This window comes from Rhipicephalus sanguineus, chromosome 1 (genome assembly GCF_013339695.2).
Source record: "Rhipicephalus sanguineus isolate Rsan-2018 chromosome 1, BIME_Rsan_1.4, whole genome shotgun sequence".
Classification (NCBI taxonomy): Eukaryota; Metazoa; Arthropoda; class Arachnida; order Ixodida; family Ixodidae; genus Rhipicephalus; species Rhipicephalus sanguineus.
The window spans coordinates 163,020,936-163,038,836 of record NC_051176.1 but is presented as its reverse complement, the minus strand read 5'-3'; the positions used below and the strand labels follow the sequence as shown (position 1 = coordinate 163,038,836).

The 17,901-nt window shown below is 46.9% G+C and overlaps 1 protein-coding gene across 3 annotated transcripts in view; it reads right to left on the bottom strand.

Annotated features, from left to right (window-relative positions):
• Positions 1 to 17,697, bottom strand: part of LOC119401479 (uncharacterized) — a 29,388-nt gene extending 11,691 nt beyond the window's left edge. Inside the window, exons 1-5 of one of the 3 annotated variants that reach the window (XM_037668321.2) lie at positions 17,593 to 17,691; positions 12,680 to 12,831; positions 7,691 to 7,859; positions 4,919 to 5,063; positions 370 to 467 (exon numbers count right to left, since the gene is read on the bottom strand). In XM_037668321.2, the coding sequence (XP_037524249.2) occupies positions 370 to 467; positions 4,919 to 5,063; positions 7,691 to 7,859; positions 12,680 to 12,831; positions 17,593 to 17,642 (614 nt within the window). In that variant the 5' untranslated portion in view covers positions 17,643 to 17,691. Of the gene's footprint in view, positions 1 to 369; positions 468 to 4,918; positions 5,064 to 7,690; positions 7,860 to 12,679; positions 12,832 to 17,592 lie in introns of those variants that run through there. The other 2 variants (XM_049417440.1, XM_049417437.1) reach the window with 2 other exon arrangements.
• Positions 17,698 to 17,901: the final 204 nt, after the last annotated feature.

Here is a 17,901-nt window from a genome sequence, read left to right as displayed (position 1 = left end):
GATTATTAACGTTTTGTGCGGGTAAGCTACAAAGTCGGGACTGGTCTCGAGCATTTTGTTTTTTGTGAGGCACCCCGTGGGGTCACCATGAATTGAAACATAACCATGGAACAAAATCTTATTTCAGGATCAGCGTCCAGATTTGAGTCATTCTGTAGATAAGTATCTATATGTTTCTCGCATATTGAGGCCAAATCCCCTTAAAAAATTATCCATATATGAGATATGGGAAATGCACTTTCATTTTGCTCATGACATTATGCGGCACTACTCCTATACCACGCCTGCGTCAAATTTATGCGCTATCACGTGTATACCTGATGTAATTAGGTACGCGTGCGGAAGAACAGATCTGTTCGACATACTTACTGAAAGATGGCGTTGGTCGCTGTAAAGTTGATCATTGTTCTTGAATTGAACAGGGCCCGGATTCCAGCGCAGCCTTTCGCTTCTCGATTCCTATGTTGCTGCAGAGCAATTGCACACACGCAGCTGAATGAGCGTGAACTATTCTAGCGGTGATGCATTTCACATTAGTTCACACGTCTTATGTTGCTTCTTAACATATTATAATATTTTAAGCTTATGTCCTCGAGATAGGAATAGGGTTTTTTTTTTTTTTTTTTGACGCTGAGGCTGTACCCGAGATCCAACCTTACAGTCCTGAAGATATAAGAGCCTCTCGCTTTATGTGCAACTCAATCCTATTACTGGTTCTCTGAAGGTGGTTCAACTTGCTTTTAAGCTAATTTGCCTCATTCGAGCATGCACTTCACTTGCGAAGATTCTAAATTTATAGGTTTCACCACAAACAAAAGTCAATTTGAATAATAGGGGGTCTTGATGTCCCCCAAAATCTAAGTCTATGCACTCCTTAAAAAACCGCTGTATAACGCGTTTATAGTTAACATTCGTAAATGAACTTTTATTGTTCGTAATTGAACATTTATTAAGTATAGAAAATGTTGAAGTTATTTGGCCCGAGTTGCGAACTTCAATATAACGTTGGTATAAAGCAGTCGCACTATAACGAGCGATAGTTTGTGGTTGTGTTTACGCAGAAATGCTGCTTCCATAGGCATGAAACTTCAAATCGCTTGTAATTGAGAAACAAGTGGAAAGAATAACGGAGGACACCGTTTTACCAGATTGTCTAGTCATTAAGTGCAGAACATGTGCGTCACGCTTATTAATATTAAGGTGAGAGGGAGTACACTGCAAAGAGAAACGTGAGGATAAAATAGAATGCGGTGCAAAATAAAACAAACCGCTTAACACAAGTCTTGCGGAAAGATCGTGCATTTTACAGCCATTGTTTTTCGGGCACACTTCCAGGGAATACGTATGGATTTGTGTCGATACACACTGCCCAGGACTGCATATAAGTGAAACACGGCGAACAGAACATATGACTGGACAAGAAATATACGAAAAGCATGGCTGCGCGACAACCAATTCTAATCGAAGCCGCACAGAAATATCAGGCATACGAAAGGCATATGAAGCAGATATACTGCTGTGAAAAATATTTGAATGAATGAAAGATCGCACATGACATACGAATAACTTGTGCCTTAACCCTGAAATTGGGCAACTTCGCAATTAATTTAAATTAGAAGACTACACGCAAAAAAAAACGTATTGGCAGCTGAAGCGAAAAATATATCAGATTGCTTTATACAATTAAAAAAGTCGCTGATGGTATTCTGTTAACTTGCGGAAAACACTGCGTTGGCTAAAATTCGGAAAGTGGATTAAAGAGTGGATACGAGTAGCCGCAGTGGATAGCGAGGCTACATGTATGCATCACAGTCTGCAACATATGTGGTTCGCTAATATTTGATGACACACGGACAACTGTGGCGCTACATTCGGTGTACAAAATTCCTTTGAAAGGAGCAGCTTGCATAATTGCACCACCAGCGAATTAACCTATCAGCTTTTACAATTTTACTCTATCTGTTGTCCCTCGGACCATTGCCGTGCGTTCAGCCTTTATTTGTTAATTTCCTTTTGTGATAATACGGTTTGTCATGTTCGACTTCACTTATAGCCTCACATTTAGGGCTGGTTCATTTCCAGAGTTGTCCTAAATTGTTATTTCCAAGTATATTTGTAAGCCTTGTGCAGGCACGGCTTTTAACCCCGCGGAGCTGTTTGAGCTTTCCGTTGCGCCGGGTAGTGAGAACAGAAATTATGAACCGGCACGCGCTCTCGTCGTCCGATTCTTTATCTTCTCTGCTCCCACAACACGTGTGCAGATTTCTCCGGCGTGGGATGCGATAACTGATGGGTGAGAGAGCGAGTGCAAGCAGTGAGAAAGGAAGAGATAGAAAGAGAATGAGAAATTCTTGGCGAAAAAATTTCTTGGAGAGGCGAGGTTCGAACCTGCGTACCCACGATCCGAAGACGAGAGTCATAACCTCTCGAGTATCCAGGCACGACAGCAGAGCATAGCATCGTATAGTGTAATATAGCAAGAGGTGGGAAAGGTAATTGAGGGTGAAGAAGAGATTTTTACGGTGGGGTGGAAGGAAAGAAGGAGGTAGATAGCATAGAAAGAAAGAGAAAGAAACGGAGAGAGGAAAAGGAAGTACCATAGCCACACACAGTATTGTATAGCAAGTGGGTCGGAAAGGGAAGGGAGGGTGAGAAGTAGGAGAGAGGGCGAGGCATAGAATAATTAATAATTGTTGTGGTTTAACGTCCGAAAACCACGATACGATTATGAGAGACGCCGTAGTGGAGGGCTCCGGAAACTTCGCCCACCTGGGGTTCTTTAACGTGCACCTAAATTTAAGTACATGGGCCTCCAGCATTTTCGCCTCCAACGAAAATGCGGCCGCCGCGGCCGGGATTCGATGCAGCGGGCCGCGGGCCGCGGGTCAGCAGTCGAGCACCTTGACCACTAGACCATCGTGGCGGGTGAGACATAGAATAGCCATGTATAGTATATTATATGAATGGGTGAGAAAGGAGGCTGTGGAGGAGACAAAGGAGGAGGGTAACGGGCGAAGCATACCATAGCCATGTATAGGATATGTATGGGTGGGAAAGAAGTGAGGGTGAGAAGGAGTGACGTGACGATGAGGAGATGAGAAAGGAACGCCACCAGCTCCGCTGATTTCTCAGTCTTCGTACCACTAGTGTGTAGCTACCCCGATATTTCTTTGCGGCTCAGAATAAAAATCATCTGGTAGCACAGTTCCTGCTGGCGAGTCTCGACCTGTAGTCTCCACTGTTCGCCTTGTTGAACATGAGCAAGATAGCCAACCTTATAACTATAGAACCGTCGTACATGGTCGTGTATGCAGTGCAAAGTAACGCGCGAGTGCACTCCGCGAAGCACGCTGAAAATTTTAACACAACTACTGCGACTCAGAGAAGCGTCCACTCAAGCAGGCATTACAAACCTCGCCTACCGCGTGCAGTGTACAAATCTCCAGCAGCAACTTAGGCGAACAAGGTAGGTGCCTCATAAAACGCTGATCGGGTAAAAATCACCGTCGGTGATATTCCGCGCAGGGAGAAGAAAATCAAGATTGAAGGTGCGGATCGCGATGTAATGACTGTCATGCGTGTCCTCAGCACCGATGTGGGTGGAATGTCGCTTGTGTTGTCCGTGTATTCACATTTCCGGTGGAGCCTGGTGAAGTGTTAAACTTCGTGCGTCTGAATCTTACGTTAACAGCTAGTGAAGAGTTAGTAGACAGTTACAGTTTAGCGTAAGCGTGATAGCGGGGGTTAAGGGAATAGCGTTACCGTGCCGCAAACGTTGGTTGCGGAAAGCGTGTTTTAATTTATCGGGATAGCGTTTACGTGTTTACGTGCCCAAGCCGGGACGGTGGCGCCACCTAGCGAAGGGTGAATGCGTTAAAAAAGTGAAAAGAACACAACCGAGAATGCTCGCCTGTATAGACGAGTTGCAAAAAACAGCGCCATCTGTACATATGTACAAGAAGCAGCCAACGGCCGCCATTGTGCATGAGGAGTCCTGTGCGTTTGGCTGGACACGCATACCACCTGGATCACACAAAACGTTCACATCCAAGTGAAACGTTTATCTTACGTTCACACTTCTTTTCACTCGCACGAGCGCCTCGTTCTTGAGTGATTTTTATTTGTTTTCATGCACAATGGCGGCTCAGTCCAGTGTTGCCTGAACACTTTGGGGCTTTTTACAGTGTTGCTGGTATTTATGCAACTCGTCTATTCCCGCACGCAGCAATATTACTCCTTTTTTTAGTGACAGTAACAGTAAATAAATATGAACTACGCAACAAAAGCGAAAATTTTCATGTTGCAGACTTGTTTACACCGATCTTCTAGATAGGCCTACGTACGTTCGAAATGGGAAGCGATCTCAAAAACTACGCTAAGTTATCCGTAATACCGTGTCGTCGAAGCTACCTGAAGGCAAGCAAAGCCATTTCGCACAGTCGTTTGCTACGAAAGAAGTGGATCCGTTCACATCAACGCTAAATTCAGTTCGACGCGGGCGTCCAAAACCGCCGCCATGTTTTACGTACACTACGTTAACCACGCAAACACGCTAACGCTAAATCTGAAAAATAGCGTGCGTACGGTAAACGCTACGGGTCGTTTACGGTACTGCGCATGCGCACTTCGATCCCGCTTTTTCGGTAGGCCCGCTATTCCGTTAAACCCGCTTAACTATAACTGTCTAGTAATGCGTGGGAGGCAGCAGCTGCTAACTTTACTATTGCGGTTAATTTTGAAGGGCATGCAAATGCAACCTGAGAACAAGGGCTTCTGAGGCATATTACCATGTATTTTAACTATTACACAAAAAAGCAAACAAGAATACTGCATTCACTATTAAGAGGTATACCTCTTGAAGCACAGTTATCGAATGATTTTTCAGAGGAGGAATGAATTTGCAGAGTGTGAGCCATACCTCCTTGTACCGATTCTTCAGCCTATTCAGGTCTTCCTCGACAATGTCCTTGCGGCCATTCATCTTGGCGATCTTCCTGATGGCTTCATCGGCCTCCTTGTACTTTCCAACTGTCAAGAGCCATTTCGGAGACTCCACTATGTACCTGATATTTGCAGAAGAGGCGGAGGTGGGGAGGCTAGGACTTAGCAAAGTCTGATTAATAATATAATAATATCTGGTGTTTCATGAGCAAAAACCCCGATATGATTATGAGACACGCCGCAGTGGAGGGCTCCGGAAATTAGGACCATCTCGTGTTCTTTAACGTGCACCGACATCGCAAGTACACGAGCCTCTACCATTTCGCCTCCACCTAAATGCAACCGCCGCGGCCGGGATCGAACCCGCAACCTTCGGGTCAGCAGATGAGCAAAGTAACCACTGACCTACCGTGGCGGACGAAAGTGTGGTTAATACAGACCATGATATGCTGTAGCAAAAACCTTATGGTTGGTGGAATTAATCAACTGGTTGATTCTCCTTACGAAGAATTGACTTGTGTACGTGGACTTGGCGAATTTCTACCCTTATTAAAGGGTAGTAATGCCACTGAGATGCGCAAGTTTTTTAAAGTAAGTTATTTTCCTCATGGTTACGTACTATAAGGCCGTGCTAACTCATGTTCTTACATATGTAAATAATATCAGTTACGGAAGTTGGAAATAGGCAATTGGCCGCATCATCTGTCCTATAACGTCTAACTAACAAATTAAGGAGGTTCTCGTAATGCAAATTCAAGTAAGCTTGCGCTACCGCAATTTGTTTCACGCCTTGGACATCGCGCAAAATTATTTGCGGACTATTTACTTTTGCCTAGTATAAGGCTTCTAGGAACAGTGAGACCTTGACTTGTTGCAGCCCTTACAAAAAAAAAAAAAAACACTTTGACGGTCGATGGAGCAGTTGAAACACAAACACAGAATCGCCGATACGTTTATTCATTCCAGGAGCCATCAAACACTTACTTTAATTCCAATACATTGCTTAATAGTTATCGGTGCTTTACGTCCCAAAACTACGCTGATTATGAGAGGCGCCGTAGTGGAGAGCTGCGGAAATTTCGACCCCCTGGGGTTCTTTATTGGGCACCTAAATCTAAGCACACGGGCCTCTAGCATTCCATCGAAATGCGACCGCCGCGGCCGAGAATCGATCCCGCGACCTTCGGGTCAACAGTCAAGCACCATAACCACTGCGCGACCGCGGCGGGTACGGAACTACAAACATATCCTGACAATTATGACAAAGCGGAACAGCAGGAAAACGCAAAGTCACCTGCGGTAAGACATGCACACTGCCTTCGTGGTTAACATGCAACGTTACTCTGCCTTCAATATTTGATAAGCAGAAATTTGAAAGTTCGAACTCCTCACATTTAAGAGCGGATTAAGGGGTTACCGCCACCTTTAAAAGTTCGTACTGTATCGTATCTGATTATTGGAATATCTTCAGCAGCCTTCTACACACAAGTGCTGATTTATAAGAGGCGACGAGTATCTATAGTGTGCCCTCCCTGTCCACTTGAATTTGTATCAAATCGACACTAACGCAGCGACCATGAACTGCGTCATAAGCAAGTGACTTTAGTTATTCCTCCTTGAACATCTGATACAATTGGCCATTGAGTACTCCCATTCTGCCGCAAATAAACAACGTATAGCTTAATACAATTTTCTACGGGTATTCAACGCAGCACGTTTTCTTGCACTGCGTATGATCCATGATTGATTAATACAATTTTTGTTAGTATTCTAATTAAGTACATCTACTTCTTACACACTGGATGAAGGTCATGAAATGAAAAATAGTCACAATTAAAGGAATAAAGATCGGGGAAATGGAAGAAAAACATGGCTGATCCCTCCGTCATAGGAATCGGTATAACATGAAAATGAAACGTATCTACACAGAAGTAGTGCTTATTCTGTAATGATATGTGAGAGCTTGTACAATGTCTGTGTTTGGCAGCTATAGCACCGATTGGCGCGGATTAGGGTGCCTTGATGCCCGCGCGCTCCTCTAGCGTAGATGCACACATGCTGACGCCTAGTTCGTAGAGGTTCTTAGCTTGAGTCGCAAAAGCGTGCGTCCTGCAGGTCTGTCTCGCTCCACCGAGGCGCGACATTCGCCCGTAGAAATATATAGCATTTGCCAAGCTAGCTTATTTGGTTTAGCGTCGGGCGCTTACCGTCGCGGCCGCAGCGTCGTGGGTTCGATTCCCAGCGGCGGATGTTTTTCTTAGTTTTTTTTTCTTTCTCACCCGTTGGCGCCCATTTCATGAACGTCATATCCGGTAACGGAAGTACTTGGTGGACCCCGGCATACAAAACTTTCGCGTTAAAAGACATGTTTAAACCACTCAGGACCAATGTACCCATTCCCGAGTAATGTAGCTCAATCAGCTGCAACGTAATAGCGGCCAAACAAGCGTATATTAAATTGTGCATTAAATCAGGAGTCGGTCGCTGATCGAGTTTGTCGCTACGTTCACGAGTTTGCTCATGAACGTAGTTATAACGTGCTCATTCGAAGGCGTAGTAAATTTCTGAATATTCGAGAACTGTTGACGAAAAGTGGTTCGGCTTTAGCCTGCAGTCTTTTGAACCAAAGCGAGAGAGCTATGCAAGCTTTGTACTGCATTTAGAGTTCGAAGGTATGAATTGAGCCACGTGACTGCAGAGCTGAACCAATACTGTTTGGCCCGCGCATGACTGTTCATCGGTAGCTCACCTCCAGAGCAGCAGTGGCAACGCGTACATGGTGGCGAAGACTGCGAGCTGGGACTGCCATCTCGGCATCGCAGCAACAAGGCCAGCCAGCACAACTATGCCCACGCCCCAGAAGACGCCGTATGCAACCATGGCTCGTCCCCGATAGCCTGGGCCAATGCTTTCGACATCTGTTACAGAGGGCGTCGCAAAAAAAAAAAACAAAAAAAAACATGCACATGGTTAGCATATTCCTTGTGTCGTGGTCGTGTGGAACCATCTCATTTTTGCCCTCGGAATGCTAAATGACCAAAGTCAGGATTAACGCGTCAGTGACTTATGCGCCAATAAATTCTAAGCGCACAAACAGACGAGGACAAAGAGCACGTATGAGACAGAGGCGCTAGTGTGTCATACGCCTGTGTAGCGCCTGTGTGCCATACGTGTTCTTTGTCCTCGTCTGTTTGTGCGCTTAGAATTTGTTGGCCATGTCATACCAACACGCCCAAACCACCACAATTGTGAACTTATGCGCCGTTAACTAGAAAGTAAGCTGTATAAATATGCGGACTGCCCACACGACAATGGAGCCTGTGTCAGAGGGAAGAAAGTATTCCTTATATAAGACATAAGTGTAGCTGGTCTCATAAGGGAGTCAACAGGTAGCAAAAACAATGACCCACAAGCGGAAGGAACGCTTAGTGCGATGTTGACCATAAATTTGTTACAAAAATACGCCTGAGTTACCACACGCTCACTACATTCATTCAAGCGCAAATATCGACACGGTGACCCTCGCTATCTACGGCCACCTGTATTTCACTGCACAGCGCTGATTCCCCGGTCAACTTGTGGCTCGCTTTAAGAGCAAGCTTTAGCTTAGGAGCGACACTGCTTGCGATACGAGTTAAATGATTTTATGAGAACCGCCCTACACGCTCGTCAAACTGATTAAAAATATAAATTCTTGCGACTGCACGCAACAAAGTTCCCATTTCAAACATGTATTTTTTACGGAGGTTACTGAAACTGGATAGTCCCAGCATTTGAAGCACGAACTTTACACATACATCTAAAGCTGGAAATATCGATACATTAACTGACAGTCTATACAAAACTGCCGCGACGTTGACAAGGATTTTGCTAAAGTACTACTCGCAAATTCCGAGGTCTTGGTTAGGTCCTCACTCCCGGCGAGTTTCGTTGAGTTAATTTCACTTTATTAATAATTACATTTCAATTAAAAGCGTCAAATAATGCCCCCTATGCATGCTTTAATTGGCCTCATTGTCCGTTGGCTTCTTCAGGTTGTGCTTTTTAACACTGAATAAGAGATGTAAACATACTATCTGAGGGTCTCTTTAAATTCTGTAATTATCAGTAATTTTCGTAAAAAATGTTGCAGGAAACAGTACGGAAATTTCGTAAAAAATGTTGTAGGAAACAGTACGGAAATTCCTCGATATGCACACGACCTATTCGCAACTGCACTCCAATAACATGCGAAACTCCGGGGAAGATGCTAATAAAGCGTCGCTTTATCGCTCTTATACACATGCGCACCTCAGTTCTATGCAACGTGCCAACTGCTAATAACTCTGTTCGCGAACCGGTTCTCAGTTAAGTTGTACTAACACAATAGTGACTACGCGGGCGTCCTTATTAAAAAAAATTGCGGGAAGTTCACTCTAAGTTGCGCGAAGCTTGGCACAGCGAAGCTGGTTGATCCTCAGCTCGTCGTGCTGCAGCACGGGAATCACAACGCCGGCGGCGATTGAATCCAGCGTGCTTGGCCGAAGAAGCGGCAGCCAAGAGGCGGCGATGGGCGGATCCGGAGCATGCGCAATGCTTGCCACTCTGAATGTGCTGAAATCGCTGTCCCCTAGTCACGGTGAAAGAAACTGTGGCGGTTGCTATGGTGACGGCTCTGCGGTGGCTGCTCCTCGGACCGGCGGCGGCTTGACTATTTTAGATGCGAAGCAGCTTTTGCTCGGGGCTGTGTCCGGTGGTGGCGTCCGCGCTCCACTGCGCATGTGCCTACTCTCTCTCCCACTCTCCTCCTTTACGCAGGTGTTCGATCGCCTTCTCTCCTCTCCTCCCCCGCGCTACAGCTGCGGCGCAGTCTCTCCTCCCACGTGATGCAGCCGCGCCGCTGTGTGTGTGTGTGTGTGTGTGTGTGTGTGTGTGTGTGTGTGTGTGTGTGTGGCATAGCCATCTGAGCGCGCGCTCGCGCCAAGGAGGTCTTCCTCTTGTTCTTCGACCGCCTTGATGACGATACGTGCAGAGCACTTTAGGGGCCCGGGCTGCCGTATGCTGTCCTAGCTTGGCGTAACGCAGACAAAACCATGTGTGCTGGCACGCGCTAGCGCGTTCGGGCCTGTGTAGCCTGTGTAAGGGGCTGGGTAAGACGCTGTGACCTTTCCCCTTACACTCATCAATCATGTGATGGCGTCGGGAAACGAGATTCTGCAGACGCGCGATGAACCAACGCGTTGAACCCTAGTCAGAACGCGCTGGCGCGCGCTAGCGCGTTCGGGCCTGTGTAAGGGGCAGGGTAAGACGCTGTGGCCTCTCCCCCTTACATTCTCAGCAATCACGTGATGGCGAACAGCAACAGCAACTACAGTGTGCTCCACTTGCAAGGACGCGTTAACATTGGGCAAGGTGCCCGTGGTGAACGGAACTTAAGTCGACCCATGCGCTGCTTCGCATCCCCACATGGTTCCCTTTAGTGGGATGGGAGATGGTGTAATTTTAGATGCGGAGCAGCTCTTTGACTAGCCTGTGTAACGCTGTCCCTCCGTGCGTCCGTACGAACGCGCCGCAACGCGCTCCCCTCGCCGCAGGTGTTGGAGCGCTTCCAAGTAGGTCACGCCGCAGCTGGGCGTTGACGTCACGCTTCCCTCGCAGTGCGCGCTGACGTCACTCTCTCCCTCGCCTGCCGCGCGCTCGCCGCAGCGCCCGCAGCTGCCGCCTCGTCCGTTCGCCCGCAACACCTGCCGCTACCGGAACGCTACAACGTTCGGCGGCGGGAGGAGTCGCCGTTTACGCTCGGAGTCTGCGTGCGCTACGCGCGTTTAACGTCGACCTAGAAGAACGATCCGGCACCTCTCGAAGACGCTCCTGCTCCGAGTGCGTTGCCGTGCGCGTCGGCGACGTCGCGATCCTCGCGCTGTACCTCGCTCCCAACCTGCCGAAGGACCAGGTTCAGCGCTGTCTGGAGGAGACACGCTGACTGATTGGGGCGAGGCGTGTCGACGCGCGCCTCTTAAAGGGACACTAAAGGCAAATATTAAGTCGACGTTGATTGTTGAAATAGCGGTCCAGAAACCTCGTAGTGCTGCTTTTGTGCCAAGGAAGTGCTTATTTTGAAATAAAATCACGTTTTTAGTGGTCCGCATCGCGTTAGCGCGCTTCAAATCTCCCGCCTGAAAATACGACTCTCATACGTCACTGCTGCCGTGCCCAACGTTGCCCGCTTTTACTGCGCGGCCGCCGACACTAGTAGCAGCCGAGCGGAAGTAGCGGGACCCACAGTAGCAACAACGGCGCTGCGGCAAAGACTTGCTCGGATGGGCACATTCAAAGCCGTCACCAAGTTGCGGTTGGTCTCGTAATCCTCAGTACGAAAGTGCAGCGAGCACACACGCAGAGGTTTTGACTGTTTAGCACACTGGCGCAATGGCATGACACTAAGCCACTTCGAGCGTAAGGGTTCATTCCGCGGCACCCAGTGAAAAGACACACCGGTTTCCTTGCTGCAGCACTGGCGTTGTGCACCATTCGGGCATCCGGCAATATCACACGCACGCGGCATTTTGTCGAACTTTCTGTCAGAGCGACTTTCACGAGCGCGCAAAACACGCACGGCAGTACGCGATCCCGAAACTACCACTGAGACGGGCGAGGCACAGTTCGGCGAAAACGGAACCTTTGAACCATGTTTGAACCACGCGCGCCGTTCCCCATGGCAACGCCACGGAGGTTTTGTTTTCCATGAATCAAGCGGAAACGAACAAACAGCATTTTATTACGTCTTTTGTTGCTCGGAATGTTCTTTTTTTACTGCTGCTAGTTTGATTACTAACGATTTATTGTAGGCCGACTTCCCTACGTCATCGGGATCACTTCGAAAATGTCCCACTCGTGGCGCTCATCATGTGATACATTTAGCTTAATTTCTCGGTAAGTAGGGCACTGCTGTTGATAATATTGCCGTTTTAGAAGTTGTCATACATTGGGCTTTCACTCTGACATAAATTGTTATTTGCCTTTAGTGTCCCTTTAAGTCGCGGGGGACTTCAAGGTTGACGTCAGCGGAGGAAGAGGAGAATGGCTCGTCGATTACATGCGTGACGTGCACTCGCTGAAGTACGTGTGGGCGGAACGGAAACTACCCACCACGATAAGGGGAACGTGCATCGATCTGGTCTTTGCCAACTTCGACGTCGAATGTCTGCAGGAACCTCTCAGCGTGCACTTCACCGATCACAAGGCCGTGGTACAAGGCGAAACGCGCGCCAGCTCCGGTCCAGCGCCCGTGTCCACTCTGAAGAAACGACAAGACCTACGCCAACCATCGCTTCAAACGAATCTTCCAGCGCTCACCGCAGCACCCGCGTTAGCGCCGTTCAACCCGTGACGCCACCCGTGCGCAACGCTGCTGCTTCGCATCCCATCAGGGTTCCCTTTGGGAAGATGGTGTTAATTTTTTTTAGCACAGGCACGGCTCAGCAGGAGTTTGTTAGCGGACGTCTTACTGCCAGCTTTAACCGCTTCGCTGTTAAAAAATTAAGCATTTATCAGGTGATCTTGACTGCACCGACGACATCCATCGCAGTTTAACGCAAAGCCGGCGCAGGAACTCCTCTAATTGAGCGTAGTGTACAAAAATCGTAGCTCAAGACTATTGCACACCCGTGTTGCACAATATGCTGAAGTTTTACTTAGAAACCGCACGACAACCATTGAATTGGTGCCGTAGTCATTGTTTACAAGTACACGAACTTACAGAGGGCCAGGCTGTTGTTCGCCGCGGCTACAGCAATGGCGTTCAAAAAACGTAGCAGGCAGAATAACCAGAAAGAGGTGGTCACGGCCAGGACGTACTCCAGTATTATGTAGCTCGCAATGCCACACAGCATAACCGGCCGCCGGCCGTATCTGCAAAAAAAAAAACCGGCATGGTATACCGGGTACCCATAAGTCTCAGCGCGGCTTAAAACACATTTCTTAAGATGCATCAAAACTGACTGCCGCATAAAAAAACGTACCAGATGCTTCCGCTGTAGAGTACTCTGCGACCGTGCTGTCAATAGGGTGCCTCAATACACATCTCTCCGTTCAGGGCGTATACAGACACCGCAACGGCTGCTAGTATATTGGGTCAAACACGCAAGACTGCGCCAAGGCACGCGCTCAGATTGACACTTATTTTTGTGTAAGGACACCATTCTATTTTTGATTAATTTTTATGCTCGTACCTAAGCGCGAATTAAAACTTATTCCTGCATTAAACAATGACAAAACTACAACCATCAATTCCTTGCGTTCTTTGTCTGCATACTACCGTTGGGCAACTACGATATTTTGAAGATCAGAGTGAAAATTCCATCGAAGTTTCGTTGATGTCAGCGTACTTCCGTCATGCGCATCACTTATCCTATCGACGATAAGGCAGAAATAAGAGTTGCGTTGGTTCCGACGAGTTAGGTCTTCCCGTTGAATCGTTATTGAGAGCTTTTTTAACAGCGAAGCTGCTTAAAGGCCAACTCCGGTGATTTTTCGAGGTCGATGGATCTCAATGAAATTCGCTGGGTACGTTCCTTTGCACGTTTCCGTCATTTATGCCAAATTACAGGCTTGAGACATGCGCAGATTGTTTGCAAATGAATTTTAAAGATTGTCTGCAAACGCCCTCCTGGCTTCCCACAATTATTGGCAACATTGCGTCCGTGACGTCAGTATTGGTAAGGCGGCGGAAGTGACACAGCCGAGGGCACCGCTTACTTCGGCGCTTCGGCCGCTACAGCGAGAGTCTGCTGTGCACAAGGCGACAGACAGCGTTGGTTTGGCCGGCGCTTCGCTGGTCGTCCCGGCTGTCACAGTTTTCATACTCCGCGCCGGCGTCACCGGCATGCCTTGCACGACTTCCGGTTCGTTCGTAACAACGTCTACGTCATACGTAGACAGTACACTCGGTTGGGTTTCGGTTTCGGTGTTGCGCTTTTTTGCTTATTTAAAATTATTCTCCAATTTGCCGAGTATTTCTGCTATCGGGCCCGTAACAGGAGCGTCTCAGGAACATAAAAGCACCATTACTTTGACATGGCCAAAAAATCGCCGGAGTTGGCCTTTAAGCCGACCGTAAAAACTTTGGTGTGTACAATGTGAACAGAAAACCATCATCATGAACCGGCACGCGCTCTCTTCGTTCTCTTCACAACGAAGCTGTTTAAGCTATCCGTAACTTGTGCTCCGTCGTGCAAAACTCCTGAGGTGGGTATGCGCCGCAGGAATTGGACAAGTCCCACTACCGAGTACAGTAGGTGCGAGCGACCTAGAAGCAACCTAGAAAACACCACAGCTAACCCTTACAAAATCCATTCAGACAGTCTATAGACTGTCTAAACCCGTTTTTAGAGTGTCTATAGACTGTCTTTATATATTTATGAAAGGGAAGAGCCTAGCAGCTACGTAGAAGCAACCTAGCATCACCTAGCTAAAAGCCTAGCAACAACCAACAACCTAGTATCACCTAGCTAAAGCCTGGAAACAACCTAGAAACAACCTAGTATCACCTAGCCAAAGCCTACAAACAAAACCTAGAAACAACCTAGCATCACCGAGCCAAAGCCTAGCAGCAACCTACAAGCAATCATATTAGACTTCAAAATCGTCCAGCTTCACTGTTTGAAGCCTTGCGCGACTTAGTGCAAGCTTCGTTATTTTTTTTTAACGTAATATACCTTGAGCAAGCACTACTGCGCGAAAGTGGCGTAAAACTTGAATATAAAAACTAATAGAAAGAGCGAATATTTTGAGAACATATGTCAGCGTATGTGGTGCCTAATAAGTAAACTGCCGAACTTTCATTAACTTTCAACACGAGCTTCGATCATTGTATTACTAAAAATACAAGCAGCTGGCAAAGCAAAACGAACTGGTTACATCATGCACAGATAAAACAGGCTTTACAGCGGAGCCGGTAAGCTTTTCGTTAGGCTGGTTCGCGTCACCAAAAAACTCAAGCAGCTCCTAGCATAGCATAAAAAAAATCTTGGTTTGAAGCGGGAATCTAACCAATGCTGCCTGCATGGTAGGCAGGTGTTCTACTGCAGAACCACGCCAGTGCTTGAGAGTGCTTCGAAAAAAAAAAAAAAAAAAAAGACCTTATACATGCTTCCTGTAGTGCGAGGTGGGAAAGGGAAGTGAGGGTGAGGAGGAGTAATCAGAGGGGTAGAAGGAAGGATGTCCTCTTTGCTGTATATGGGTGCATTTTAGTGAAACGTGCATTTCGCTGTATATGTGCATCTTATATCTTCATTTTATTTGTCTTGTTTTGTGTAATACTTCTGCTATTTTAATTACCAAGTTATTCAAGTCATATCGCTCTATCTTTTTTTTTTCGGTAACTTTTTTTTTCTGTGACTATTTCGCTGCTGTCTGTACGGTCGCCCAGGTCCCTTTCAAGCTGTTTTTGACAGCTTTTTTGCCTGGGGGAATTTACGACTTCTTTGCGTTGGGAATGAAGTTCGAAGTTGAAGTTCAAGAAAGGAGGAGGTGAAAGGGACAGGAACGAGTGCGCGGCACAGGAAGCGGGTACGTGCCAAGTGGCTCATACCGTAGCGTAATGATGCGTAGTATATTATAGCAAGGGGGAGGGAAAGAAGTGAGGAGGGGGAGTGATGTAAGGGTGAGGAGGAATAAAGGAGGACGGGCCCACAGAAAGCGGGTATGTGCCACAAAGAAAGACTCATGAAAGAAAAGAAGACTAAGAAATCAATCTGCGTTCGCCAGGTGGTGGCGCCTGTTAAAAGGACACTAAAGGCAAATATTAAGTCGACGTTGATTGTTGAAATAGCGGTCCAGAAACCTCGTAGTGCTACTTTTATGCCAAGGAAGTGCTTATTTTGTAATAAAATCACGTTTTAGCGGTCCGCATCGCGTTAGCGCACTTCAAATCACCCGCCTGAAATCAGACTTTCATACGTCACTGCTGCCGTGCCCAACGTTGCCCGCCTTTACTGCGCGGCCGCCGACACTGGTAGCAGCAGAGCGAAAGTAGCGGGACCCACAGCAGCAACAACGGCCATCGAAGCTTGCCGCAATCGCGGCAATGGATGTGGACGGAGAACTTGACAACGAGACATTGGCTCGCGACGCTGGGCTCCAATTCAGCGACTGGAGCCCCGATGAACGCGGTATGCTGCTGAGGGCTCGTAGTGCCGGCGTCGTTGCATGCGGCATTTTGTCGAACTTTCTGTCAGAGCGACTTTCACTAGCGCGCAAAACACACGCGGCAGTACGCGATCCCGAAACTACCACTGAGACGCGACCGCGTGAGCGAAGCAGGGCGCCGGGAGAAGCGCAGTTTGGCGAAAACGGAACCTTTGAACCACGCGCGCCGTTCCCCATGGCAACGCCACAGAGGTTCTTTTTTCCATGAATCAAACGGAAACGAACAAACAGCATTTTATTACGTCTTTTGATGCACGCAAGGTTCTTTTTTTCATTCCTGCTAGTTTGATTACTAGTGATTTATTGTAGGCAGACTCTCATACGTCATCGGGATCGCTTCGAAAATGTCCCACTCGTGGCGCTCATCGTGTGATACATTTAGCTTAATTTCTCGGTAAGTAGGGCACTGCTGTTGATAATATTGCCGTTTTAGAAGTTGTCATACATTGAGCTTTCATTCTGACGTAAATTGTTATTTGCCTTTAGTGTCCCTTTAAGCCTACATTTTCTAAGGAGGGCGCCCACCTCCGCTATTTTTTAGGATTGGCACCGCTAGTGCGAAGTTGCCGTAATTTTTTTTATTGCACTGAGAACCTATTTCGTTCATAATTCGCTCCATTCCAAGGCTGTGAAATTCCAAATTTCTTAATCTACATTAAAAAACCCCCTTAGGTCTGATGCATTACTCATTGACTCAACTATGGTATACTCAACGGAGTTACCACTAAGGTAGGTTAAATTTTCTTTAAATTTGTCCATAAAAACATTAACACGAAGGTATACAAAAATGTCCACCAGATTTGGGGAACAAAACTTCTTTCTGCCTTCTTACACGGTCATTTACTTTAACGTCCATGAAAACGACAAGTCCCTTGCTAGCTTGAACGAAAAAAAGAAGGGAACTTGAAGGGCTCGTTTCTTTGTTCACACAATCTTAATGAAAACCAACAGGTAATGACGCCAAGGAAGGTATAGGAGACAGTTACTTGTACTAACTGTGTGTATATATATATATATATATCTATATATATCCAGCTAACTCAGTACAAGAGACGTCCCCTATACCTTCCCAGGCACAATTTTCTGTTGGTCTTCATTAAAGTTTCCAGCTTCATGCGTCTTAACATTTTCTAAGCACATCTCACTGCGATCGCAAATCCCTGCAGCTTGAGAAAGCATAGAAACGCACAAAAGGCAGTCTCGTTGTGAGCACAACTGATCTTACAGTAGAGGTGCGAAAGAGCGGGAAACACTTGTACATATTAGTGCCGGAGTCTACTTCAGTACTCTACAATCCGAGAGAAAAATACGCAACAAACATGTTACTCTAATAAAAGATTGCGCTGTTTCTGGTATCGCGACATCGTTTACACGTTCAGCTAAAACTCGTAAAAAACACACACAAACGAACGGACTGTTATGCACGTTTCGTCGTGCTTGCATAAAAGCAGCATTTTCGCTCACATGTCCGAAAATGGACCCATGGCGACAAAACCGGCTGTCAAGCCGGCCATGTAGATGCTCTGGGGCAGCGCGTTCAGCCAGGCAGAATCGCACACCAAGTTCCACTGCAAGAATTAAAGGCAATCATCAGGTCTCAGCAGATACAAACATTAAAGAAAGAATGCGATGGAGGCTAATTGAATATGCAATGTGCGAAGGCCGCTTAATAGGCTTTTAGTTACACCTTCTTTGAGCCTCGCAACGCCTTGCCGATGAATTGCGTTACGAAGTGATAATTTTGGAAATGTGGATGATGAATATGTTGTCACC